The sequence below is a fragment of the Montipora capricornis genome, chromosome 13, assembly GCF_036669925.1.
Source record: "Montipora capricornis isolate CH-2021 chromosome 13, ASM3666992v2, whole genome shotgun sequence".
NCBI classification, from domain to species: domain Eukaryota; kingdom Metazoa; phylum Cnidaria; class Anthozoa; order Scleractinia; family Acroporidae; genus Montipora; species Montipora capricornis.
In genome coordinates, this window is record NC_090895.1 from 3,626,445 (window position 1) to 3,652,745 (window position 26,301).

General features: G+C 40.1%; 2 protein-coding genes across 2 annotated transcripts in view; both read right to left on the reverse strand.

Moving 5' to 3' along the window:
- The window catches only part of LOC138029714 (hemicentin-1-like), a 30,628-nt gene extending 19,187 nt beyond the window's left edge, over window positions 1-11,441 (reverse strand). The window contains exons 1-12 of the mRNA XM_068877469.1: window positions 11,190-11,441; window positions 10,626-10,895; window positions 9,011-9,265; window positions 8,075-8,332; window positions 7,471-7,740; window positions 6,470-6,727; window positions 5,860-6,129; window positions 4,413-4,667; window positions 3,256-3,513; window positions 2,679-2,948; window positions 927-1,181; window positions 22-279 (exon numbers count right to left, since the gene is read on the reverse strand). Of these exons, the coding sequence (XP_068733570.1) occupies window positions 22-279; window positions 927-1,181; window positions 2,679-2,948; window positions 3,256-3,513; window positions 4,413-4,667; window positions 5,860-6,129; window positions 6,470-6,727; window positions 7,471-7,740; window positions 8,075-8,332; window positions 9,011-9,265; window positions 10,626-10,895; window positions 11,190-11,349 (3,037 nt within the window). The 5' untranslated portion in view covers window positions 11,350-11,441. The remainder of the gene's footprint in view (window positions 1-21; window positions 280-926; window positions 1,182-2,678; window positions 2,949-3,255; window positions 3,514-4,412; window positions 4,668-5,859; window positions 6,130-6,469; window positions 6,728-7,470; window positions 7,741-8,074; window positions 8,333-9,010; window positions 9,266-10,625; window positions 10,896-11,189) is intronic.
- Window positions 11,442-12,460: 1,019 nt separating this feature from the next.
- LOC138030373 (peroxidasin homolog) lies at window positions 12,461-19,199 on the reverse strand. Its single transcript, XM_068878292.1, has 7 exons — window positions 19,042-19,199; window positions 17,490-17,747; window positions 16,609-16,878; window positions 16,024-16,281; window positions 13,602-13,871; window positions 13,005-13,262; window positions 12,461-12,504 (listed from the first exon to the last, which is right to left on the reverse strand). Exons 2-7 carry the CDS (start codon window positions 17,551-17,553, stop codon window positions 12,461-12,463), a joined length of 1,164 nt encoding a protein of 387 aa, XP_068734393.1. The 5' UTR covers window positions 17,554-17,747; window positions 19,042-19,199.
- Between the last annotated feature and the right edge of the window lie 7,102 nt (window positions 19,200-26,301).

A 26,301-nucleotide genomic window follows, 5' to 3' on the forward strand; every position in this document is an offset into this window, starting at 1 on the left:
GACTGGGTGGATTTCACTTACCAACTGTACTGATAACAACAGTTGCATTTTCTTCTTTACCGACTGTGTTGACAGGAACACACGAATACGCTCCATCTGTAGTAACAGTGACATTGAACACGCCTGAGCTGCTGTTCCCAATATAGACATCATCGAGGAAAAATTGAAAAACATGGGCCATAGGGTTAGCATGTGTGCTGCAGTTTATCGAGAGAGAAGAACCATGTAGGACTGTTGTGTTTGATGGAGTCAATTCTATGGTTGTTCCACTTGGCCCATCTGTAATAATAACAAAATCTGTCGTCATTTTCACAAAGCATTTTCTGCAGTCAGGGAGCTACTTAAGAGCCACTTTAACCAAAACAAGGTTACACTCTGAAGATCAGAATTTCGTTTTCTTTTTCTCTAAATCTCGAGATGAACGGAGGAGCTTACGGTTGCACCTACGACAGCTTACCACTGACCTTCTATTAGTAGACCCTTAGACAAAAAGATATAAGCAGCAGGTGACAGTGTATCCTATAAGGCGGACGACGATGTGACTTGTAAGCTTGCGGTTACCTCCTCATCTTAGACGTATCCGCCTTTTGACACCAGTAATCCCTTTCTTTTGTCAAAAGTAATTGACAGTTATTAGCGAACGAGGACTTCTTGTTTCATCTCATATCTCTTCATTTTTAGCCTGCATGGGCTGACTGTGTGCACTTAGCCAAGATTTTCAAGAAAGGATAATAACGTAAATATGCCCGAAAATGATTTCCACATATGAATGCATGGCCGGCCGACTGAGGAGTAAGGCGTTGTATTTGATATAACTGTGAAAATCTGGGAAACTTAAACGAGTTTGGTCAATTTTGGCTAATTCCGTTCAGTCCTTACGGCATTGGTTTTGGGAATAACTCCCTCTAGTCGTCACTACAACTTACAGAAGACATCCAGATAGCACGTTTTAGTGGAATTCCTGCCAATTCCGTTAAAACCATGACACTGATAGCCTCCAGCTTGATTGCGATCAATTGTTTTAAGCATAAGGCTTTCACTACTGTTGAGTACAGCTCCCGTTTGTAGATCCACCCATGCGACCTTCGGAACAGGATTACCAGTCGCATTACAGAACAGCACGACGTCGTTTCCTTCAAATATGTGACTCGGACACTGCTGGAGTGATACTGTAGGCTCATCTGAAAAAAGTGTTTCATCACACAAAACAGTTCTTCCCACAAGACCCTATCACAATTCAACTACAATAGGCCTTTTCGAGGTTAGTTTTTCTCATTTGCATTACAATGTAATCTAACGTGGATGCGAGGCAATTTCGGGTTAAAACTACAAAATAGCCCGAAATTTCCTCACATACATGCTAGATTACATTGTAATGCAAATGAGAAAAACTAACCGTGAAAAGGGCTGTTTGGCAGTAAAATCAAAAGTGTTTCGATTTCTTTAACTCTGGAAGCAGTCGACTTTGTGCGACTGTATTCAATAGATAGAGTTAACTCACTTTGAGGTCCAAGAAGTACTCCAGTCGCTTTCGCGACTTTCCCGTCAATCAATTTTATTCCAACTGTTTGCACTCAATTTCAACTTTCTCCACTGTTGGGATTAACTGACGTTATCCTAGCGAATGATCAGGCCGAAATTTTTACATGCATATTGTTATACCCGTACCACGTGAATGTGTCAAAGAGGAAGTGAAACTTCATATCTTCTCTCTCCATAGAAACAATAATGAGGGAAAAAAAGCCATTAACGCTTCACGATTAAAATTAACGACCAAGACCTGCAATCCTCTGGCACCAAGTGAAACCTTGGAGGAGGAGAGGGCATTGGAATACTTCTTACACCAATAATAGCAAGTGAGACGGGGTTACTTTTTCTAAGCATTGGTTCAAATGACTGACAAATACTCGGGAGACTACTCTTATTTGTTTTAATGTGCTTATACGTAAAATGGCATTGCCTAGCACTTTTAGTAGCGCATATCTTATTTTCGTCTCTACATAGTTCATATATAATAATATAGACTTTTTATGAAACCTTGAAAACTTCAAAAGCCAGAACAGTACTGTCCCACTTCATGTTAACCTGACAGTGACCATGAACAATCGTTTGTCCTCGGTTGACTTTTGAATTAATTAATCGAAACTTTTCATCGGCTGTCTTTTGGAAAAGGGTGTCATTTGTGCATTAACAGGGGTAAAACAGCGAATGCTTGGAAAAACAATAAATGAAGTCACATGTCGAGTTTCACAATCTCATATTTATTCTCCACCTCTTTATTGTGATTTTGACTGGTCCTAGTCAAGTTTTCTGATTCCTTGAAATGTTGATCTCATTCCGAATATAGTAATTTCACTTCAGCTACTTTCTTCAAAGAACGCTGAACAGGAAACTTGAGACACGCAGAGCGGTGTTGGCAAAGCACTTATCCATGATGATATGGCTGTAGTTACTCTATGTGACGTTCGTCTCATGAAATTTTAAGGTAGGAGTTTTTAGTAGAGAAAATAAAATCAATTCAGATTTAATCGGCCCTTACCAGTCAGTGTTCAGATTTTTATTACGAAAATGTAATAACATAGTTTGATCGGGGAAGTGATATCGGAAATGGTGACAACTTCTGATGTAGACGGAAGTGCAAATGTAACAAAAACCTTTAACAAAACCGTTGTACTTACAGTGGACGGTTATATTAGCAATGGCGAAGGCCGGGTTCTCTACCCCATTCTCCGCTGTGCATTGATACTGTATCATGTTGTCAAGAGTTCCAGGTCTACGCACATTTGGAAGAACCAAGGAAGAATTTTCTGACAACACCTGACCAGATTCGACAACTTTGGTCCATGATAAGACAGGTTGAGGTTTACCAGATGCCATGCAGTTCAACGTGATGTTGTTTCCCTCCACAACGACTGAGGATGCAGGATGGACCTTCACTGAGGGTGCATCTTTAGACAAGAGGAGAAAGTAACGCCAAATTAATTCCTTTATTAATGTATTAACTACATGTGGGATAATGAGTCTTCAACCAATTGGGAAAACTGCAGGCTAAGTCAAAGTTCAGATAATATTGCTTTCGGACAAGAAAAAAATTCCGGACTACCCGGAAGAAAAATGAATACACGTGCACACTTGGTACTATAAATTAAATCTATTTGGTTCATTAAAACTTGAACAATAATTGAATAAAAAGTAAGACAAAAATAAAATCTAGATTATTACACCACATGTAGTGACTGCGTGGACTGCACTTACCAACTGTGCTGATAACAACAGTTGCATTTTCTTCTTTACCGACTGTGTTGACAGGAACACACGTATACGCTCCATCTGCAGTAACAGTGACATTGTACACGCCTGAGCTGCTGTTCCCAATATAGACATCATCAAGGTAGAATTGAAATACATGGGCCACGGGGTTGGCATCTGTGGTGCAGTTTATCGAGAGAGAAGAATCACGAAGGATTGTTGTGTTTGATGGAGTCAATTCTATGGTTGTTCCACTTGGCCTATCTGTAATAATAACAACTTAATTTGTCGTCATTTTCACTAAGCATTTTCTGCGGTCAGTGAGCTACTTAAAAGGCACTTTAGCCAAAACAAGGTTACACTCTAAAGAACAGAATTTCTTTTCCTCTAAATCTACACTTGTAGATATGAATGCAGCAGTTTTATCCAGCTGAGGTTACGGTAGCACCTAGGACAGTTTACCATTGACTTTCTGTTAGTAGACCATTACACAAAACAGATAAGTAGCCGGTGACAGTGTATCCTCTAAGGTGAAGGGGTAGTTTCTAAACTGAGAAACAGTTACTGTGGTGCTGCGTCGGTGGGGAAGTAGTATGCAAAAATTTGGTTTTATCAACGGAGTTGATAATGTAAATTGGCCACCGTACAGAGATTCTAAAAGCTGACGTTTCGAGCCCTTCGTCAGGGCTAAAGCTCGAAACGTCAGCTTTTAGAATCCCTGTATGGAGGCCAATTTACATTAGCAACTCCGTTGACAAAACCAAATTTTTGTATCCTGTAAGGTGGACGAAGATTTGACTTGCAATCTTGCGGTTACCTCCTCATTGAAAGTGGACACCAGTAATCCCTCTATTTTGTAAAAAAGTAATCGACAGGTATCAGCAAACGAGGACTTCTTGTTTCATTTAAGATCCCTTCATTTTTAGACTGCATGGGGTAATTGTGTGCACTTAGCCAAGATTTTCAAGAAAGGATAATAACGTAAATATGTCTGAAAATGATTCCTTAATACATGACCGGCCGACTTAAGATTACCGTGTTATATTTCATAAAATCGAAAAAAATATGGGAGACTCAAACAAGTTTGGTTGATTTTTGCTAATTCCGTTCAGTCCTTGCAATGCTTTTGGGAATAATTCCCTCTAGTCGTCACTGCAACTTACAGAAGACATCCAGATAGCACGTCTTAGTGGAATTCCTGCCAATTCCGTTGAAAGCACGACACTGATAACTTCCAGCTCGATTGCGATCGACGGTTTTAAGCATAACGCTTTGACTGCTGTTGAGTATAGCTCCCGTTTGTAGTTCCACCCATACGACCTTCGGCGTAGGATTACCAGTGGCATTACAGAACAGCACGACATCATTTCCTTCAGTTATGTGACTTGCACACTGTTGGAGTGATATTGTGGGCTCATCTGAAAAAGTGTTTCATCAGACATAGCAGTTCTTCTTACACGACCCTATCACCTTCTAACTACAATTTGGTCGTCAAATCAAAATTGTTTCGATTTCCTTCTGCAAGCAATCTACTGTGTATACCTGTATTCAATAGATCGAGTTAATTCACTTGGAGGTTTAGAAGCCACGTTGACCGAACTTTTGACATGCATATTATACTCGTAACTGGTGAAGGTGTCACAGAGGATACGAAATTTCATATCTTCTCTATCACGTAGAAACGATAACGCGAAAAAAGAAGCCATTAACGCTGCATGATTAAAATTAAAGACAATGAATGGCAATCCTACACCTGTATATCACCAGGTGAAATGTTGGAGGGGGAGGGGTGATTCGGATACTTCTTCTAGCAATAAGAACAAGTGAGACGGGGTGACTATAACTAAGCAGTGGTTGAAATTTGAAATACTACGGAGATTACTCTTATTGCTTGTTTCAATGTACTTGTACGCTAAATAGCGTTGCCTAGCGCTTGTCGTAACGCATATCTTATATTTATCTCTAAATAGTTCATATAGATGGACTGGTTATGAAACCTTGAAAACTCCAAAATCCAGAAAAGTAATGTCCCACTTCATGTTAACTTGACCGTAACCATGCACAATCTTTTGTCCTCGGTTCGCAAATGAGTTTTGAATAAATTAATCGACACTTTTGATTGGCTGTCTTTTAGAAGGGTGTCATTTGTGCATAGTCAGGGCCAAAACAGCGGGGGGAGGGGGGGGGGGGAATTTTTAATTAGTCGCATGTTGAGTTTCATAACCATCTCCAAATCTTTACTATGATTTCGACTGGCCCTAGTCAAAATTCTGATTCCTTGAAATCTTGATCTCATTTCGATTAAAGTAATTTCACTTCGGCTATTTTCTTCACGAAACGCTGAACATGAGACTTGAGACATGCAGAGCGGTGTTGCCAAAGCACTCATGCACGATGACGGCTCTCATTATTTTAGGGTAGGAGTTTTTAGTTGAGGAAATAAAATCACTCCAGATTTAATCGGCCCCTACCAGTCTGAGTGTTTAGATGTTCAAGCAAATATATTGTTTTTATTACAAAAACGTAACAACATAGTTTCATCACGGAGGTGATATCGGAAATGATGAAAACAAATGTAACAAAAACCATTATAAAAACCGTTGTACTTACAGTGGACGGTTATATTAGCAATGGCGAAAGCCGGATTCTCTACCCCATTCTCAGCTGTGCATTGATACTGTATCACGTTGTCAAGAGTTCCAGGTCTACGCACGTTTGAAAGAATCAAGGAGGAATTTTCTGACAACACCTGACCAGATGCACCGACTTTGGTCCATGATAACACAGGTTCAGGTGTACCAGATGCCACGCAGTTCAACGTGATGTTGTGTCCTTCCACAACGACTGAAGATGTTGGATGGACTTTCACTAAGGGCGCATCTATACACAGTAAGTGGGGAACGTAATGCAACATTAATCCCTTTATTAATGTCTCAACTACATAAAGGGGAGAACGAGTGTTCCATCAATTGGGAAAACTGCAAGCAAGTCAAATTTAAGCTAACGTTGATTTTCGATGAGTAGGAAAAACCGGAGTACCCAGTAAATAAAATGTGAGTACGAGAACAGAAAAATGAACCAATACACGTGCACACTTGATTAAATAAAATAAAACTATCGTGCTACATTGAAACTTAACAATAATTGAAAAAAGAAAAAAGGAAACTTAAGGTCCATTTTTATACCATAATTATGTAGTGACTATGTCGATTCCTCTTACCAACTGTACGGATGACAACAGTTGCATTTTGCTCTTTGCCAACTGTGTTGACAGGAACACACATATATGCTCCATCTGCAGTAACAGTTACATTGTACACCCCTGAGGTGCTGTTTCCAATATAGATATCATCGAGGTAGAATTGAAAAACATGGGCCATAGGGTTGGCGTCTGTAGTGCAGTTTAACGAGAGAGCAGAACCACGTAGGACTGTTGTGTTTGATGGGGTCAGTTCTACGGTTGTTCCACTTGGCCCATCTGTACAACAAGAAAAAGAACAACAACATAGTCATCATTTTCACAAAGCATAGTTTGCCAGTCAGTGAGCTTGTTATGGTAATGGTAATGAATTTATATAGCGCATTTTCAATTAACATATTCAAATGCACTTTACAAGAAAGGGATCTATGGGTGAGATCGGACATCCGCATATATAGCTGGCAGCCGCTATCAGTCCATTAGCGATCTCACCGAAGCACATGAATGAATTAATGAAATGAGGGAGCTTCGTGCCCTACTCTTTACGAATAGTGTGTGGGTTCTTTTACGTCCCACTGGGTTGTGAACATTGAAGGATTGTGAGACGGGGCCTCCGGTTTATAGTCCTCATTTATTTTAAGACCCTAAGTGTTGGTCAGGCCGGAGTCGAACTCACTACACGTACCTCCCACATGGCAGCCCGATGCTCAACCAACTGAGCCACCGGTGCGCGGTGAGCCGCTTGTTATGAGCCACTTTAACCAAAAACGCGGATTAGAATCTAAATATCAGAATCGCTTTTTCTCTAGATCTTGATAATAACGTGCAGATATGTATGCACCAGTTTTATCCAGCTGAGATTACGGTTGGACCTAGCGACCTTAAGTCAATAGACACTCCTTTTTTTTTTGAAACGTAACAACACAATTTCATTGCAGAAGTGATATCGGAAGTGTTAAAACTTTCGAGGTAAACGTTAGTGCAAATGTAACAAAAACCGTTAACAAAGCCGTTGTACTTACAATGGACGGTTATATTAGCAATGGCGAATGCCGGATTCTCTACCCCATTCTCCGCTGTGCATTGATACTGTATCATGTTGTCAAGAGTTCCAGGTCTACGCACGTTTGAAAGGATCAAGGAGGAGTTTTCTGACAACACCAGACCAGATTCACCAACTTTGGTCCATGATAAGACAGGTTCAGGTCTACCAGATGCCACGCAGTTCAACGTGATGTTGTCCCCCTCCAGAACGACTGAAGAGGTTGGGCTGACTTTCACTGAGGGTGCATCTTTACACAAGAGGAGAAAGTAACGCTAATTTAATTCCTCGATTAATGTCTCAACTACATGTGGGATGGAGAGTCTTCTACCAATTGGAAAAACTGCAGGCTAAGTCAAAGTCAAAGTAATATTGATTTTGGACCAGGAGAAAAAATACCGGAATACCCGCAAGAAAAACTATGAATACGAGGCCAGCAAAATGAACTAATACAAGTGAACACTTGGTACTATAAATTAAATCTACTGTGCTTTATTTAAACTTGAACAATAATTGAATAAAAAGAAAGAAATTAAAATCTATATTATTACACCATATGGAGTGACTGGGTGGATTCCACTTACCAACTGTACTGATGACCACAGTTGCATTTTCTTCTTTACCGACTGTGTTGACAGGAACACACGTATACGCTCCATCTGCAGTAACAGTGACATTGTACACGCCTGAGCTGCTGTTCCCAATATAGACATCATCAAGGTAGAATTTAAACACATGGGCCATAGGGTTGGCATGAGTGCTGCAGTTTAACGAGAGAGAAGAACCACGACGGACTGTTGTGTTTGATGGAGTCAATTCTATGGTTGTTCCACTTGGCCCATCTATAATAATAACAAATAAATTTGTCCTCCTTTTCACAAAGCATTTTCTGCAGTCAGTGAGCTACTTAAGAGCCACTTTAACCAAAACGAAGTTACACTCTAAAGATCCAAATTTCTTTTTCTATTAATCTCGAGAGAAACTTGTCAATATAAATGCACCACTTTTATCCAGCTGAGGTTACGGTTGCACGTAGGACAGTTTACCAATGCCCTTCTATTAGTAGACCCTTACACAAAAGAGATACCATCAGTTGACAGTGTATCCTCTAAGGCGGACGACGATGTGACTTGTAACCTTGCGATTACCTCCATATCTTACACGTATCCGCCTTTTGAAACTTGACCCCAGTAATCCCTTACTTTTGCAAAAAGTGATTGACAGGTTTTAGCGAACTAGGACTTTTTGTTTCATCTGAGATCTCTTCTTTTTTAGACTGCATGGGCTAATTGTGTGCATTTAGCCAAGATTTTCAAGAAAGGATAATAATGTAAATATGCCCGAAAATGATTTCTACATGTGAATACATGACTGGCCGACTGAAGAGAAAGGTGTTATTCTTCATATAACTGTGAAATTCTGGGAAACTTGAACGAGTTGGGTCAATTTTGGCTGATTCCGTTCAGTCCTTAGGGCAATGGATTTGGGAATAATTCCCTCTAGTCGTCACTGCAACTTACAGAAGACATCCAGATAGCACGTCTTAGTGGAATTCCTGCCAATTCCGTTGAAACCATGACACTGATAGCCTCCAGCTTGATTGCGATCAATGGTTTTAAGCATAAGGCTTTCACTACTGTTGAGTATAGCTCCCGTTTGTAGTTCCACCCATGCGACATTCGGAGGAGGATTACCAGTCGCATTACAGAACAGCACGGCGTCGTTTCCTTCAATTATGTGACTTGGACACTCCTGGAGTGATACTGTAGGCTCATCTGAAAAAAGTGTTTCATCACACATAACAGTTCTTCCCACAAGACCCTATCACAATTCAACTACAATTTGACAGTAAAATCAAAAGTGTTTCTATTTTCTTTAACTCTGGAGGCAGTCGACTTTGTGCGCCTGTATTCAATAGATAGAGTTAGTGCACTTTGAGGTCCAAGAAGTATTTCAGTCGCTTTCGCGACTTTCCCGTCAATCAATTTGATTCCAACTGTTTGCACTCAATTTCAACTTTCTGCACTTTTGCGATTAATTGACGTGATCCTAGCGAATGATGAGGCCGAAATTTTTACATGCATATTGTTATATCCGTAACACGTGAATGTGTCACAGAGGAAATGAAATTTCATATCTTCTCCATCACATAGAAACAATAAAGCGGGAAAAAAAGCCATTAACGCTTCACGATTAAAATTAACGACCAAGACCTGCAATCCTCTGGCACCAAGTGAAACCTTGGAGGAGGAGAGGGCATTGGAATACTTCTTACACCAATAATAGCAAGTGAGACGGGGTTACTTTTTCTAAGCATTGGTTCAAATGACTGACAAATACTCGGGAGACTACTCTTATTTGTTTTAATGTGCTTATACGTAAAATGGCATTGCCTAGCACTTTTAGTAGCGCATATCTTATTTTCGTCTCTACATAGTTCATATATAATAATATAGACTTTTTATGAAACCTTGAAAACTTCAAAAGCCAGAACAGTACTGTCCCACTTCATGTTAACCTGACAGTGACCATGCACAATCGTTTGTCTTTGGTTCACAACGGACTTTTGAATTAATTAATCGAAACTTTTCATTGGCTGTCTTTTGGAAAAGGGTGTCATTTGTGCATTAACAGGGTTAAAACAGCGAAGAAAAACAATGACTGAAGTCACATGTCGAGTTTCACAATCATCTTATATTTATTCTCCACTTCTTTACCATGATTTTGACTGGTCCCAGTCAAAATTTCTGATTCCTTGAAATGTTGATCTCATTCCGAATATAGTAATTTCACTTCAGCTATTTTCTTCACAGAACGCTGAACAGGAAACTTGAGACACGCAGAGCGGTGTTGGCAAAGCACTTATCCATGATGATATGGCTGTCGTTACTCTATGTGAGGTTCTTCTCATGAAATTTTGGGGTAGGAGTTTTTAGTAGAGAAAATAAAATCACTTCAGATTTAATCGGCCCTTACCAGTCAGAGTGTTCAGATGTTCAAGCCAATATATATTCTTTATTACGAAAACGTAACAACATAGTTGCATCGCAGAAGTGATATCGGAAGTGTTAGAATTTTCGAGGTAGACATTGGTGCAAATGTAACAAAAACCGTCAACAAGACCGTTGTACTTACAGTGGACGGTTATGTTAGCAATGGCGAATGCCGGGTTTTCTACCCCATTCTCAGCTGTGCATTGATACTGTATCATGTTGTCAAGAGTTCCAGGTCTACGCACGTTTGAAAGGATCAAGGAGGAATTTTCTGACAACACCTGACCAGATGCACCGACTTTGGTCCATGATAACACAGGTTCAGGTCTACCAGATGCCACGCAGTTCAACGTGATGTTGTGTCCCTCCACAACGACTGAAGATGTTGGATGGACATTCACTGAGGGCGCATCTTTACACAAGAGGGAAAGTAATGCAATATTAATCTTTTTTTAATGTCTCAACTACATATAGTGGAGAACGAGTTTTCTACGAATTGGGTAAACTGCAAGTCAAGTCAAATTTAAGTACCCGGGAGATAACTCTGAGTACGAGGCCAGAAAAATGAACCAATACACGTGCACACTTGATTAAGTAAATTAAATCTATTGTGCTTCATTGAACGTAACAATAATTGAAAAAAGAAAAAAGGAAACTTAAGGTCCATTTTTACACCATATGTAGTGACTATGTCGATTCCACTTACCAACTGTACGGATGACAACAGTTGCATTTTGTTCTTTGCCAACTGTGTTAACAGGAACACACGTATACGCTCCATCTGCAGTAACAGTGACATTGTACACGCCTGAGGTGCTGTTTCCAATATAGATATCATCGAGGTAGAATTGAAAAACATGGGCCATAGGGTTGGAATCTGTGCTGCAGTTTATCGAGAGAGAAGAACCACGTAGGACTGTTGTGTTTGATGGAGTCAGTTCTATGGCTGTTCCACTTGGCCCATCTGTAACACCAACAACAACAACAACAATATCGTCATTTTCACAAAACACATTGTCCCAGTCAGTCAGCTACAAGTACTTATGAGCCACCTTCACCAGAAAAAAGTACAACTAAATATCAGAATCTCTTTTTTCTGCAGATCTCGGGAATAACGTTCAGATATGTATGCACCGGTTTTATCCAGCTGAGGTTACGGTTGCATCTAGCGAGCTTAATTTAGTAGACACTCCTTTTAGAGCGGTTTTCAAATGAGTGTCGTAAAACCAAAACCAAAGTAATTACTGTGGCCAATCAAAAAGGACGGAGACAATCAAGTAAACCAATCAAAACTCGAAGTAATTACACGTAGCCGACACAAAGCGCGGGAAAATGTGCACGCACGAGCCACAATTGGTTTTGGTTTCACTTCTGATTGGTTGAAAAAATGGCGCGAGAACTTTGAACCAATCACTGAGTAAAGTAAATGCAAAACCAAAGCAATTCGCTAATTACTTTCAACACTCAATTGAAAACCGCTCTATTACAAAACTTAACAACACAATTTTATTGCTAAACGGATATCGGAAGTGGTAAAACTTTCGAGGAAGACGTTAGTGCAAATGTAACAAAAACCCATTGTACTTACAGTGGACGCTTATATTAGCAATGGCGAATGCCGGATTCTCTACCCCATTCTCCGCTGTGCATTGATACTGTATCATGTTGTCAAGAGTTCCAGGTCTACGCACGTTTGAAAGGATCAAGGAGGAGTTTTCTGACAACACCAGACCAGATTCACCAACTTTGGTCCATGATAAGACAGGTTCAGGTCTACCAGATGCCACGCAGTTCAACGTGATGTTGTCCCCCTCCAGAACGACTGAAGAGGTTGGGCTGACTTTCACTGAGGGTGCATCTTTACACAAGAGGGGAAAGTGATGAAAAATTAATCCCTTTATTTTAATGTCTCAACTACATAACTATGGTGGAGGTCACGTGTTCTACCACTTGGGAAAACTGAAAATTAAGTTAAATTTAAGCGAACGTTGATTTTTCAGGAGGAAGAAGAACCACAGTACCTGGGATATTACAAGACCAGCAAAATGAAGCAATACATATGTGCATTTGGTTATATAAATTAAATCTATAATTGTGACGTTTCATTGAAACTTGAACAATCACTGAGAAAAAATACATGTAGGAAGTAAATTTAAGGTCTACATTGTATATTATTGCACCAAGGCCCAGTTGTTCGAAAGCCGATTAACTTAACGCAGGATTAGCGTAAACTTTTGTTTCATGCTTTTAATTTTCTGGGGAAATTTTCTTTTTCTTATTTTTGCTTTTCAAGATTTGACTTCTTCAAATTAATGTAAAGTTTTGCTGAATATCAGCACTGAACAGCATTTGGGAGTAAAGAAATAAACCCCTTCGTTAATTTTTTGTCTGGGGGTAGCGTTAATTGGCTTTTGAACAACCAAAGAAATAAACCCCTTCGTTAATTTTTTGTCTGGGGGTAGCGTTAATTGGCTTTTGAACAACCGGGCTAATATGTAGTGACTGCGTGGACTGCACTTACCAACTGTAGTGACGACAACAGTTGCATTTTGTTCTTTACCGACTGTGTTCACAGGAACACACGTATATGCTCCATCTGCAGTAACAGTGACATTGAACACGCCTGAGCTGCTGTTTCTAATATACACATCATCAAGGTAGAATTGAAACACATGGGCCACAGGGTTTGCATCTGTGGTACAGTTTATCGAGAGAGAAGAACCACGTACGACTGTTGTGTTTGATGGAGTCAATTCTATGGCTGTTCCACTTGGCCCGTCTGTAACAACAACATTGTCGTCATTTTCACAAGCCATATTTTTGCAGTCAGTGAGCTAGTTATGAGAATGGTTATGAGCCACTTTAACCAAAAAGAGTTACAATCTAAATAACTGAATCTCTTTTTCTAGCTCTCGAGAACAACGTGCAGATATGAATGTACCAGTTTCATCCAACTGAGGTTACGGTTGGACCCAGTGACTTTATGTTAGTGGACACTCTTATTACGAAAACGTTAATACTTAGTTCATTGCAGAAGTGATATCGGAAATCGTGAAAACATCCGACGTAAACGTTAGTGCAAATGTAACAAAACCGTTAACAAAGCCGTTGTACTTACAGTGGACGCTTATATTAGCAATGGCGAATGCCGGATTCTCTACCCCATTCTCCGCTGTGCATTGATACTGTATCATGTTGTCAAGAGTTCCAGGTCTACGCACGTTTGAAAGAATCAAGGAGGAATTTTCTGACAACACCTGGCTAGATTCACCGACTTTGGTCCATGATAACACAGGTTCAGGTCTACCAGATGCCACGCAGTTCAACGTGATGTTGTGTCCCTCCACAACGACTGAAGATGTTGGATGGACATTCACTGAGGGCGCATCTTTACACGAGAAGGCAACGTAATGCAAAATTAATCTCTTTGTTAATGACGCTGCCTACTAATTAAGAGGTATTCCTGCGCAGTTTACTGAATATGCAGGAAAAGCAGCTCTTAACAAGTGTTATTGAAATCCCAAAAGAAAATTGGGGGAAACCATGCACTTTTCGAAGAATTAATTAATCAACAATATTTGAAAAAAGCGTTTTTAAAATTCACGGGTTTCAAAGCGTTTTGAAGTAGGCGGCCGACTCTGGAAAAGTATGCGGGCAGCAAGGCCCCTGAAGTTAGGGGGGGTCTAAGGGCATGCTCCCCCAGAAAATGTTGAAATCTAGAAGCTCGGAAATGCCATTTTCAGCGTTCTGGCATTGATTTCAGACAATGACAGTTTCCTTCAAAATCTCCATTTTGAAAGGCAGAAATAAATGAAACGACACAGCCACTTTTCGAAAGCGGTGTTAAATTTCGCTTCGCTTGCACATGTGCAAATACTCGGCCGCCGAATGAAAAGAAAAGTTGCACTTTACTTAATTGAAATTGTTGCTATTAATTACCAGAATAATTTTATATTTCAACACTCGTGCTAGTTTGAATCATAACTTTAATCTTGCTTTAATAATGCAGAGCAGTGTGAATGGGTCTGCCTAATGTGCAAGCCAGAGAGCCATGCGAATATCGCAGTTAAGTCTAAGCACACATTTTAAATAGCAATGATAAACAGTTATTAAGTCTAAGCAACCATTTTAAAACGGTTAGTTTTCAATAACTGAGTGACTCGCGTGCTGACTCGCAGTCATAGCACGCATGGCTCACAGCCATGGCTCGCATGACTCGCATGGCTCGCTGGCTCGCACATTAGTAAAACTCAGTATGAATCGCTTCTATAATGCAGTTAGGCACCACGCGTAGACCGTAATCTAAACATCCATTACTTGTTGTTTTGTTATGACTTATTTACGTACAGACAGCAAAATTTGCACTTTGCAACGACTTTTATTTCAATAGGCACGACTCCTTGATGTCCCTTAACTTCCAGATCAGTCGGCCGTAGTTTATTTTAGTATAATAAACAACGTAGTAATCATATGGTCGAATGAACAATAACAAAGTCCGACAACTTGTTAAATAACTACTTAATGTGTGTATTGGACGAGTTTCTTCACCTTACTGAGGATCGTGATGTTTTGAACCCAAACAAAAAAAGTGTGTTTACGGTTTGATGTTTTCGTTTCTCTGCCATGCTGTCAGGTGGTAGTGATGGTAGCAACCGAAAGAAAAGGAAGAAACGATCGAAGTCACCGAATGCCCAAACGAGATTGGCGCGGCCACTTACAATTCAAGATAGCGAAAACATGTCAATGCGAACGGCACATGATACTGCCGGCGATTTGAGCTTCCTTTTGAACAAACCTTACATCCTATTGCATATGCATTATTACTGCAAAATTGAGTGTGAATTTACTCTGCCGTCTCAAAGATTAATGGATAAGAAGCAAAGCCAAGATTGTTTGTCACGAGCTGATTGTTATGACCAGACTAGCCGGCGACTTACAGTCAAGTAACCGGCGGAATTCTGGCGGTCGCCGGCTTGTTTTAAAACCACTGTAAAATACAAACCAACGTATGGCGTTCTTTTCCAAATTGAAGCTTAATTTATCTATGAAAAAGGCGTGGTTACCCCCAATTTTCTTTTTGGATGCCAAGATCACTTGCTACGTTCTACTTTCTCCTTTCTCCGCATAATTTTAAACCGCGCAAAAATATCCCTGTATTAATAAGCACCACCCATAGGAAATCCGAGAATCTCGAGATGCGCAGAACGTATGCGCAATAACAATAGTAGCCACCGTCCCTAATGTCTGAACTACATGTACATACAGTGTACAGTAAAGACGACTGATCTACTACCAATCAGGAAAACTAAAAGCTTTGTAAGTCAAAGTTAAGCGAATGTTGATTAAAGTGTCAAAGGAGGAAAATGTGCAGTACCCAGGAGATAAACAAAATGTTGGTTACATAAATTAAATCTCTTGTGACGTTTCTTTGAAACTTGATCAATATTGAAAAAAAAAAAAAAAAAAAAAGGGGAAAGAAAAATTAAGGTTTCTGTTATTACACTACATGTATATGTAGTGACTGCATGGATTCCACTTACCAACTGTACTGATGACAACAGTTGCATTTTCCTCTTTACCAACTGTGTTGACAGGAACACACGTATACGCTCCATCTGCACTAACAGTGACATTGTACATGCCTGAGCTGCTGTTCCCAATATAGATATCATCGAGGTAGAATTCAAACACATGGGCCATAGGGTTGGCATCTGTGGTGCAGTTTATCGAGAGAGAAGAACCACGTAGGACTGTTGTGTTTGATGGAGTCAATTCTATGGTTGTTCCACTTGGCCCATCTGTAACAACAACATTCTCGTCATTTTCACAAAGCACATTTTTTTGCAGTCAGTGAGCTACTTATGAGCCACTTCAACCAAAAAAAGATTAGAATCTAAATATCAGAATCTCTTTTTCTCTAGATCTTGAGAATACTGTGCAGATATGAATGCACCAGTTTTATCCAGCTGAGGTTACGGTTGGAACCAGTGACCTTATGTTAGTAGACACTCTCCTGTTATTACAAAAACGTAACGACATAGTTTCATTGCAGAAGTGGTGAAAACTTCTGAAGTAGACCTTAGTGCAAATGTAACAGTAACCATTAACAAAACCATTGTACTTACAGTGGACAGTTATATTAGCAATGGCGAATGCCGGATTCTCTACCCCATTCTCTGCTGTGCATTGATACTGTATCATGTTGTCAAGAGTTCCAGGTCTACGCACGTTGGAAAGAATCAAGGAGGGATTTTCTGACACCACCTGACCGGATTCACCAACTTTGGTCCATGATAACACAGGTTCAGGTCTACCAGATGCCATGCAGCTTAACGTGATGTTGTGTCCCTCCACAACTACTGAAGAGGTTGGATGGACTTTCACTGAGGGCGCATCTTTACACAAGAGGACAGTGATGAAAAATTAATCCCGGTATTAATGTCTGAACTACATATAGTGGAATACAAGTGTTCTACCAATTGGGAAAAGTGAAAGCTAAGTCAAATTTAAGCAAACATTGATTTTGCATGAGGAGGAAAACCCCAGAACCCCGGGAGATAAACTAACTCCGAGTACAAGGCCAGAAAAATGAAGGAATACACATGCGCATTTGGTTATATAAATTAAATCTATAATTGTGATGTTTCATTAAAACTCAAACAATAACTGAAAAACTGATAAAAAAAAAGAGAGGAAGAAAAATTAAGGTCTACATGTATGTTACATGTACTACACCATGGCCCATTTGTTCAAAAGCCGATTAACTTAATCCAGGATTAGCGTAAGCTTTGTGTCATGTTCTTAACTTTTTGGTGAACGTTTCTTTTTCTTATCTTTGTTTTTCAACATGGACTTCTTCCAATGTAAAGTTTTACTGAATATCAGCATTGAACAGCATTCGAAGGTAAAGAAATAAACTCCTTCGTTAATGTTTTATCTGGGGTTAGCGTTAATTGGCTTTTGAACAACCAGGCCGATATGTAGTGACTGCGTAGATTGCACTTACCAACTGTAGTGATGACAACAGTTGCATTTTCTTCTTTACCGACTGTGTTGACAGGAACACACATATACGCTCCACTTGCAGTAACAGTGACAGTGTACACGCCAGAGCTGCTGTTCCCAATATAGACATCATCAAGGTAGAATTGAAAAACATGGGCAATAGGGTTGGCATCTGTGGTGCAGTTTATCGAGAGAGAAGAACCACTTAGGACTGTTGTGTTTGATGGAGTCAGTTCTATGGTTGTTCCACTTGGCCCATCTATAACAACAAAAACAACAACATTGTCATAATTATCACAATGGATTTTTGGACAGTCAGTGCACTACTTACATGTATGAGCCACTTTAATCAAAAAGATTACAATCTTAATATCAGAAGCTCGTCCTCTCCATCTTGAAAATAACATGCAGATACTTTATGAATGCATAAGCTTTATCCAGCTGATTGTGAGATTATGGTTTGACGTAGGACAGTTGACCAGCAACCTTCTGTTTATAGTCAACACCCTCACAACCCACAAAACCCAGCAACATGCCACCATGACTTAAAACCACCTATTTGACTCTATCACCATGCAGCTACAATTCGCCCATAAAATCAATTTAAGTGCTTCAATTGCCTTCAACTCTGGGAAAAAAATGGTTTGTTTATTTACAGTGGAAGTGCACTTAGCTATCAAGCTAGTTCACAGGCACTCCACTTGTAATAATCCGAAAAAGCCAATTCAAACTAACCAGAAGTGACTACAAGTACATGTACAGTATATTGTAAGAGCCCCAACTCGCAGGAGGCAAGTAGTAAGCTATTACCAATACAAAGCGTGGTGGAGTTGAATACGGCAAATCTGGAAACAAATCCAAAACAGCGAACGGGTTTGAACCTAGGCCAACCAAATGCAAACCCAATGCCCTAACAACTGGATCTTGCCCCCTCTTGGGAAGCAGTCTTCTGTGTGTGCCTCTGCTCAACAGAGTTAATTCACTTTGAGGTTCATTTATTAAGCCACGGTGAAGATGACATTACCAAAGAAACACCTCTACTTTGGAAAAGACGTACATGTACAATTGTATTTACTATGACTAATTATCAATGTGGTTACTGCATGATCACCCAACTAGTTTCACTTTGTACTTTGTTGGGCGACAATGCCTTTTTACCCAATCACCTGCCAAAATCTATTAGGCGATGGAGACGATTATGAGCAATAACAATAATAACAACAATAATAACAATCACTTTTTTTTGGCTCAGGGTTATTTAGCCGAGCACAAGATCTCTTCTAATCGGGGAGACTACAAAATGAACTGACATCAGAGCAAATCAAATAAATGTTGGTTTTGAATTTGCGGAGGGGAAAAACCAGAGTACCTGGGCAAGAACCTCCAGGAGGATTTTTTTACTCGTGTCCACACCTGTCATTTCTCCAGGACGACAAACATAAAAGTCTCATTCATTCATTTTGAACGCGAAAAGATGGTCAAAAGACGTTCAAAAAATGTTCTCAAAATAATGGCTCGCACGCAAAATATTAATGTTTATCTTCATCTCTAACCTCAATTTCTCCATGTTATTTTCTGTCTGCTGATCTAAATTTGCTTGAAATTGTTTCCCCGATATTTTTCCCATTCTTAAGCAAAGTTTCGCCGAAAGAATTCATTTCGAACAGTCCATAAAAAGTAATTATGTTTGCACATACAAGCCACAAAACACTCTTTGATAAGGCGGCCATTTTCTTATGCCTTGTGAGGACCGTTGTATATGACCTATTCAAGTTTCCAGCATGAAACTTGGCAGATGATTGGCTTATTTTATTCACAATTACCACACCAAATTTGGAGGCAACCAGAAGTAACACAAAATTTTCGTGACGCTTGATTGTTGACGCCACACGGAGGTAGGGACAAAAATATGCAGTCTTCAACTGGACTCGAACTCATGACCGTGGGGTTGTGTGCACTTGTTCCACCCTCTGAGCTATCAAGCGTAATCACAGGATTACCAAATTGTAGTTTTTGAGAAATTTACGTGTGCCGATACACCGATTCGGCTAACTTAATGTAGGGAATAGAACGTTTTGTTCCAGGTATTTCCATATCATTTAAATGTGAACGCTACATTATCATGCAAATGCAACACACAAAGAACCTTACGCCGGAGAGATTTGAATTGGGTACAACATCGAGTCAGCGAATTGGTCTATTTATCCCAGATTGCACGAGATAAATCATGTGATTTCTTGATAAAGTATAAATCAAGAGAATATAAGGTAAGTGAGCGAATTCCCCGTATTTGGCCCTATTTTGTTGAAAATTATTTGAAACGCGTCATACTGCGTGGGTATTTCAAAGGCCACACCTTATTTGGTTAATGGGTGAGAAAGTGAATCGCACGGTCATGGTAACAACAGATAAAAAGAACCTTCGCGATCTAAAAAATAGAATTCGGAAATTATAATGGAGAACAGAGGGACTCAGGGATTCGAAGTGTGAAGTGTCAGCCGTCTCCTTGCCCAAACTTGCCCAAAAGGGCGAGGCGAGACTCTCTCGCCCGCCTCGGGTTGCGCGAGGAGACGGCTGACACTTCAGACTAAGGGGTTCCCGTGTACATTAATTAAACGAAGGGAATTAAAACGTTGTTTCTTTTTCAGTCCTAACCTGTCCGCCATGTCGTTTTGTTGGCCTTTCCCGACTTTCCTGTCAATCAATTTAATTACAATTTCTGTTTGCACTCAATTTCAACTTTCTGCACTGTTTGGTTTCGAATCAGATTTCTAATGCTAAGGTTGACTACTATTCTGGCTTAATTAATTTAGGACCCGGCATCGAGGTGATCAGCCAGCGGGCAACCTCCTTCCCAGGGTCTCTCTTCTCTGACTCCTAGCCGTTAGCGACAAAGGAGGCAGAGAAGAGAGACTCTGGAAACAAGGTTGATCAGCCGATTTTATTTCGGACTGTGGATAGATTACTTAGCCTGCCAATACAGCCACCTCTCATTGCTAACCGCCGCTTGGGCCGATCAGCTGATCGGTCCAAGCGGTGGTTAGTGATGAGAGGCGGCTCTATGCGCAGGCTTTAAAATACTACACAAGAGAGCTGAACCGAGCTATCCTCCTTCTTCTGACGTGGATTTAGCCGAGAGATTTGCGGATTTCTTTAACAGCAAAATTGTAGATGCCCGTAATAACCTCTCTACTGACGCTTGCGATTCGACACCTTCCTTCTCAGACTCAGTCCACTGCCCTTTTCAGTTGACCAGCTTGGAAGAGGTGTCAATTAGTTGAACAAGTGAAACATCTTATCAAGGCTGCTTCTATAAAGTCGTGTGCTTTGGATCCAGTTCCTGCGTGTGTGCTCAAAGTGTGTCTTCCCGACCTCCTGCCCGTGGTTACTAATATGATCAATCTTTCGTTGGACTGTGACAGGAACTGTTGCTGACGTTCACAAGGAAGAGCTGTTGATCCCTTTATCTTGAAGGCAGATTCTGACTTACCATGCGAGCAGTTGCTTTCTCCTTCGCTTCCCGAGAGAGACACCACTGCGTGTAACCGTTTTTTTTTAGATTTTCCATCGATCAGGTGCGAAGTACGTCACGCCTCAAGTGATGCATTTGACATCACTTCGTACACGGACACTACACAGCAGGCTCGCCCAAACGCAGCAGTTACGTAGCTGAATGTATGCGTAAGCGCCAAAACAAGTTTACAAACTCTTTAACCGGCTTTTAATTTATTCGTTCTTGGCGTCCTTTTTCGACCGCTCTCGAATTTACTGTTTACCCGTAAATTAATTAAAAAGGCTGTTGCTCATCAGTTAACTAGTTAGAAGCCCTTCTGTCAAGGCAATGGCTATTCGTACGGGACCCGCACACCGACCTATATTAGCTATTCATACGGAAATCTTCTTATAGCAACACAGTTATTGAAAACTTACCGTTTTAAAATGGGTGCCGCTATTTATAAGCGCTATTTGAAATGGGTGCTTAAACTCAAATGCGAGAAATCACAAGGCAGGTCAGATGGCCGGTGACATCGAACAAAGGAGGTATTTCGGGAAATTAAACGGGCATCGATGCCGTTGTTTGATAGCTAAACTGTATGAAAAAATTAAGACGAGGTAAGACTTTCCGAGTGTTATTGAACCTGTAATAATCCTTCTAAGAAGATTCCCGTATGAACAACAAATATAGGTCGGCGTACGGGTTCCGTACGAACAGCCACTTTGTCCTGTAAATGTTTAAATCTTATTTGTTCAAGTATAGTTATTATTGATTTGTACTTTTGTTGGATGTGGCCTTACCAGCATGTGTTATAGTTTTTGTTTTGTTTTTTTCATTTTGACTTTCTATTGCTGTAAAGCGCCTGTGGACATTAGATTATCGTTATCATTATCGTTATCATTATCATTATCATTATCATTATCATTATCATTATCATTATCATTATCATTATCATTATCATTATCATTATCATTATCATTATCATTTGACTTGTTCCCACCCAATGAGAAGGCCGGAATTTACGTGCATGTTATTATACCCGTAATAGGGTGAATGTGTCAGAGAGCATATGGAATTTCACATCTTCTCTATCATATATAGAAACAATAATGAGAAAATTCAAGAAGCCAACAACGTTGCATGCACAGGCAGCGTGAAGAGTATCAACTTACATAAAACATTGATGACAAAAGGAGCACTTGACGTCTGGTTCACTCCATTGGAAGCTATGCATTGATATCTCCCAGACTGATGACGCGAGATATTGACAATGGTGAAGGCATTTCCTCGGTCTAACACTGCTGTAGTCCCATATTTTGTCCAAGTGATGTTCGGTAGTGGGTTTCCTGTTGCATTGCAGTGTAGCACTACATCATCGTATTCAAAGACAGTTTTGTTCGATGGCGCCCGGTCAATTTCAGTGGGGCCTGGAAACAAGATCATGAATATGCCACAGTCGGTCTTGGTTTAAGAAATTAGAAGTACAGCAAAAAAACCCGAGTACAAGAACCTAAAATTTATAAACTTAATTGCTACGCTAAAATGTTCATTTTAAACCCCCTTTTCATAAGAGCCTATTTAGGTTAAAATTTTCAATAGGTTCTTCTTTTACAAAAATGAAGGCACATATATAAAAATACAGGAAAAAAATTGTTTAAGTTTCAGTCATTGAGATTCAAAGAATGAACTAAAATGCATGCTAGTACTTTGGAAAGATAAATTTACTGTATGGTTATCATCTAAACTGAATTCTAGATAATAATTTAATACTAAGCACTACACAGCTGTCCTTTTCCATATCTCATATGCCCTGTTGTGGTTCTTTGTGCTGATCGCTAGTGCTCCTATCAAATTGAGAACCTATTTAAGAACCTACATAGCCTGAAATCCCACAAAACACCATTTCTATAACAACCTTCTTAGGCTAAGTTGGAAAAATCTAGGTTCTTATACACTGGTTTTTTCTGTATTTCCGTTGTGGCCGTGGAAATATCGAGCAACTCGCGAAGGCCAAGCTAAATTGTGATAAACATTGGTCAGTCTGGCAATCATTTTCTATAAATACTTCATGTTAACCAAACCTCCTTAAAGCCTGGTTTTCACTTGCGACGTAAACGTAAGCACGGGCAACACACGCATGCGCATTTACTTGTTGATAATTAGTGTCTATTGTTCTAACAGAAGGCTCTAACAGACCATTTTACGGATACGGCGGCCATTTTGAAATCCATTGTTTCAAATAGCTATTATGGGATTCTAAGGGGGCAAATGCATACTAATTTGCCCCCTTGGAATCCCATAATAGCTATTTGAAACAATGGATTTCAAAATGGCCGCCGTATCCGTAAAATGGTCTATGGATAACAAGCTACTGAGTTTGCGTATGCTTCTTGTTCTTATGTTTGCATCGCTAGCGAAAACTAGGCTTAAAAGACAAAAACCATTGCTAAAAGATAGGGGGACCTTATCTCTGCTCTGAAAGCGTTTGTTCAGCCTGATTGGACGGGAGATCTTTTGAGTGAGAACATTGCACAACTCAGAAGACGTGTCGCTTGCTGAACGTTTTTGACTTGGATATTTTGACCTGGAAAAATCAATTTCGCGATTTGTCATTTTGAAGGGAGCTAGATTACAACGGCATACGACTTGAGAAACCGCTTGCACCAACTGTATTGGACTACAAAACGCTTGAAATGTGTTCTTTATGCCTACTGTACGACCAAGACAAACGAAAGTGAAACTTACCAGCAAATCCTGCGATGTTTGATAAAGCAGTCAGACCAAGAATCCACCATTTTACTGGACTTCCCAAAAGAAAGATCATTTTCGGTGCAAGACCACAGCGCGAATGCTGCAATCGAATGAAAGCGCCGATGTGCATTGCCGTTCAGAGCAAGGTAATTTTCATGTGACGTCATCGCCGCCATATTGGTGAACGAAAACAAAAGGTCTCTCGTTAGCCTCTTTTGTTCGTCCACCAGCAATTGCACATTGTAACGTTGTTATCTGCCTGCAGAGATTGGCCACGGTTATCAATTTCGGTGTCAAGTGCACTATTTTATGATAAAATAATTGTTATCGTAAAATTCGTTAAAACTGACGACTTTCTGGGTTGAAAAACCCGCAAAAATTGCAAAAATTTAACACTCGTAGCTTTACTAATTGCTTGAGACAATCTTCCCGAACCACAGCATCATATCCACGAATTAATAAGAAATACCGAAAGTAATTTAAATACCGCCAAAGAATGCTAATATCACTCAAAATGTATATGATTGGATATCCTTGAGAATTTTATTGTTTTAAATTAACATTGATTCCACACGTGCGCTCGCTGTAACGTGCTATATATAAGGTGTCTCGAAATTATTCTCACAACAGAGCATTTGGAAACAAAGCAAGTTAAGTTGGACTGATAGGAAGACATCACTTTGCATGAAAGGTGACGACACCATGAACTGGAAAAGCAGGCGTTTTGATTGGGTTTGCTACGGAAAGCAAACGGGATTCTAAGTAAGGTAATTATACGATTGGCACTGGCTTCACGTAAAGTTTTAACAGCCTTTGACTCAAGCAGAAATGACAAATAATAAAATGCTGCGCTAGAAATGTTACAAAATGATAGCGTTCATGTGTAACTGACACAAGTTCAAAATTATGCCTAGGCTCCTCTCACGTACTGTGCCACTTAAGTGTGAATCAGAAAGGTTCCTTTGCATTTTTCGTCATGGGTGCCAGGTTGAATGATAGAAACAGCAGAGCTCTCATAAGGCTCTTTTGTTTGTCACCCAGCATTTTCACATTTTGCCATCGTTGTGCCCCAAGAGGTTAGTTGCATATCGCCTACAGGTATATAAAAAGAAATGAACTCGCCAATCCTTGCTTTGCCAACCTTTCGCTATTTAATTAAGCACCACCCATCTTCTAAAAGATCCATGACGTCACTTCCATGTTCCATGGTGACTGCCTGTTTAACAGAATTGCTGGGTTCTTTATGCCTGAATCTCGAAGGAATAGATAGAACATGGCTTTTAACACTAAGATTTGCGCCTGTTCCCGAGCAACAATGGCGGGGGGGTTCAAAAGATAGGAAAAGTTTCAATTCTTTTTGCCCAGGACTGCAGACACTTTAATAACACGTCATACCCAGAACACACTTTCCCAAGAACCGTTCGGGGTAGACTTACTCAAAGCAAGAGAAAATGAGGGGACAGAGAAGGAGGCTCCCGGTCCAGCCCCTGGGATATGTCATGTCCACGAAAGTTATTTTTAGACGAGCGGAAGTCTTCCGAGACGTCCGCATGCAGGCCAACCTCGGTCCGATGTTTGAAACAAAATATATATTCATCAGCCTTCCACGTGCGCCATCATTTTCTCTTTTCACTAAGAACCTGAGAGCGAAGCAAGACTGCACGCGGACGTCTCGGAAGACAGGTCCCCTAGAACAAAGACTTCCGCTCGTCTAAAAATAACTTTCGTGGACATAACATATCCCGGCCAACGCCTTGAGCCTCCCTCTCTGTCCTCTCATTTTCTCTTGCTCAAAGTCCTTTAAATTATCTTCCCGCCTCGCGACCTCACTTCAAGTTCGCTTTGATTTCTCAATTGAAGGGGTTTCGAAAGGACGACTTAGAGCAAGACTACCTTCAGGGATGTATGCTCTACAGTAAGTACAAGGCATTTGTTTGAACTGCAGGTCAAGCAAATGTGTGTAACCGCTGCTTGCGTTTTATTCTTATTGAAACTTAAATGGCCCAAGTCAAAGAATTTTTATATGAACAAAATCTTGATCATTGAAGAATTCGCGAAAAACATTGATTATAAGAGAAGAAAAGGTAAGTGGGTAAGCCGAAAAAGCGAATCCTTAAGGGGGGGGGGGGGCACCCTAGTCAGAGTTTTTCTCCGTCCTTGTGTGTGGGCCCATTACCATCAGTAGGGCTAACGCTCACATGGTTCATATAGGGTAGATACTTAGCACTTCACATTACACTCTAATCAGTTAAGTCTGTTCAAATAAAAGTGCTACACGGCCAACGTTTGCAAAAACGTAATCCTTCCTTGTAATGTCCTTAGTCCAGTTTTTAATAACTGTACGGTAAAGTTTGGATAAAAATAAAGACGCAGTGCGAAATGAGAGGTTGTTGTATTTGTCTCATACATCTTCCTTCAAAGTTTCATTTATAAAGTTCAATGTGTTTATACAAGAACTGATATGTGGTTGTATACTTTGTTACAACCACTAGTGGTTGTATATAATTCATTTAATTATTGCTTTAACCCTAATTATAATTTTATCTACATTTGTCATGGGCATAAA

Bases quoted from the DNA above. Each gene is read 5' to 3' on its own strand.
- LOC138030373 (XM_068878292.1), bottom strand. From the start codon at position 17,553: ATGTGTGTTCCTGTCAACACAGTCGGTAAAGAAGAAAATGCAACTGTT. The intron at 13,872-16,023 runs GTAAGTGGAATC...TCTCGTGTAAAG, and splicing joins TGTTGTCATCAGTACAGTTG to ATGCGCCCTCAGTGAATGTC. The intron at 13,263-13,601 runs GTAAGTACAACG...TTGTTGTTACAG, and splicing joins TGCTAATATAAGCGTCCACT to ACGGGCCAAGTGGAACAGCC.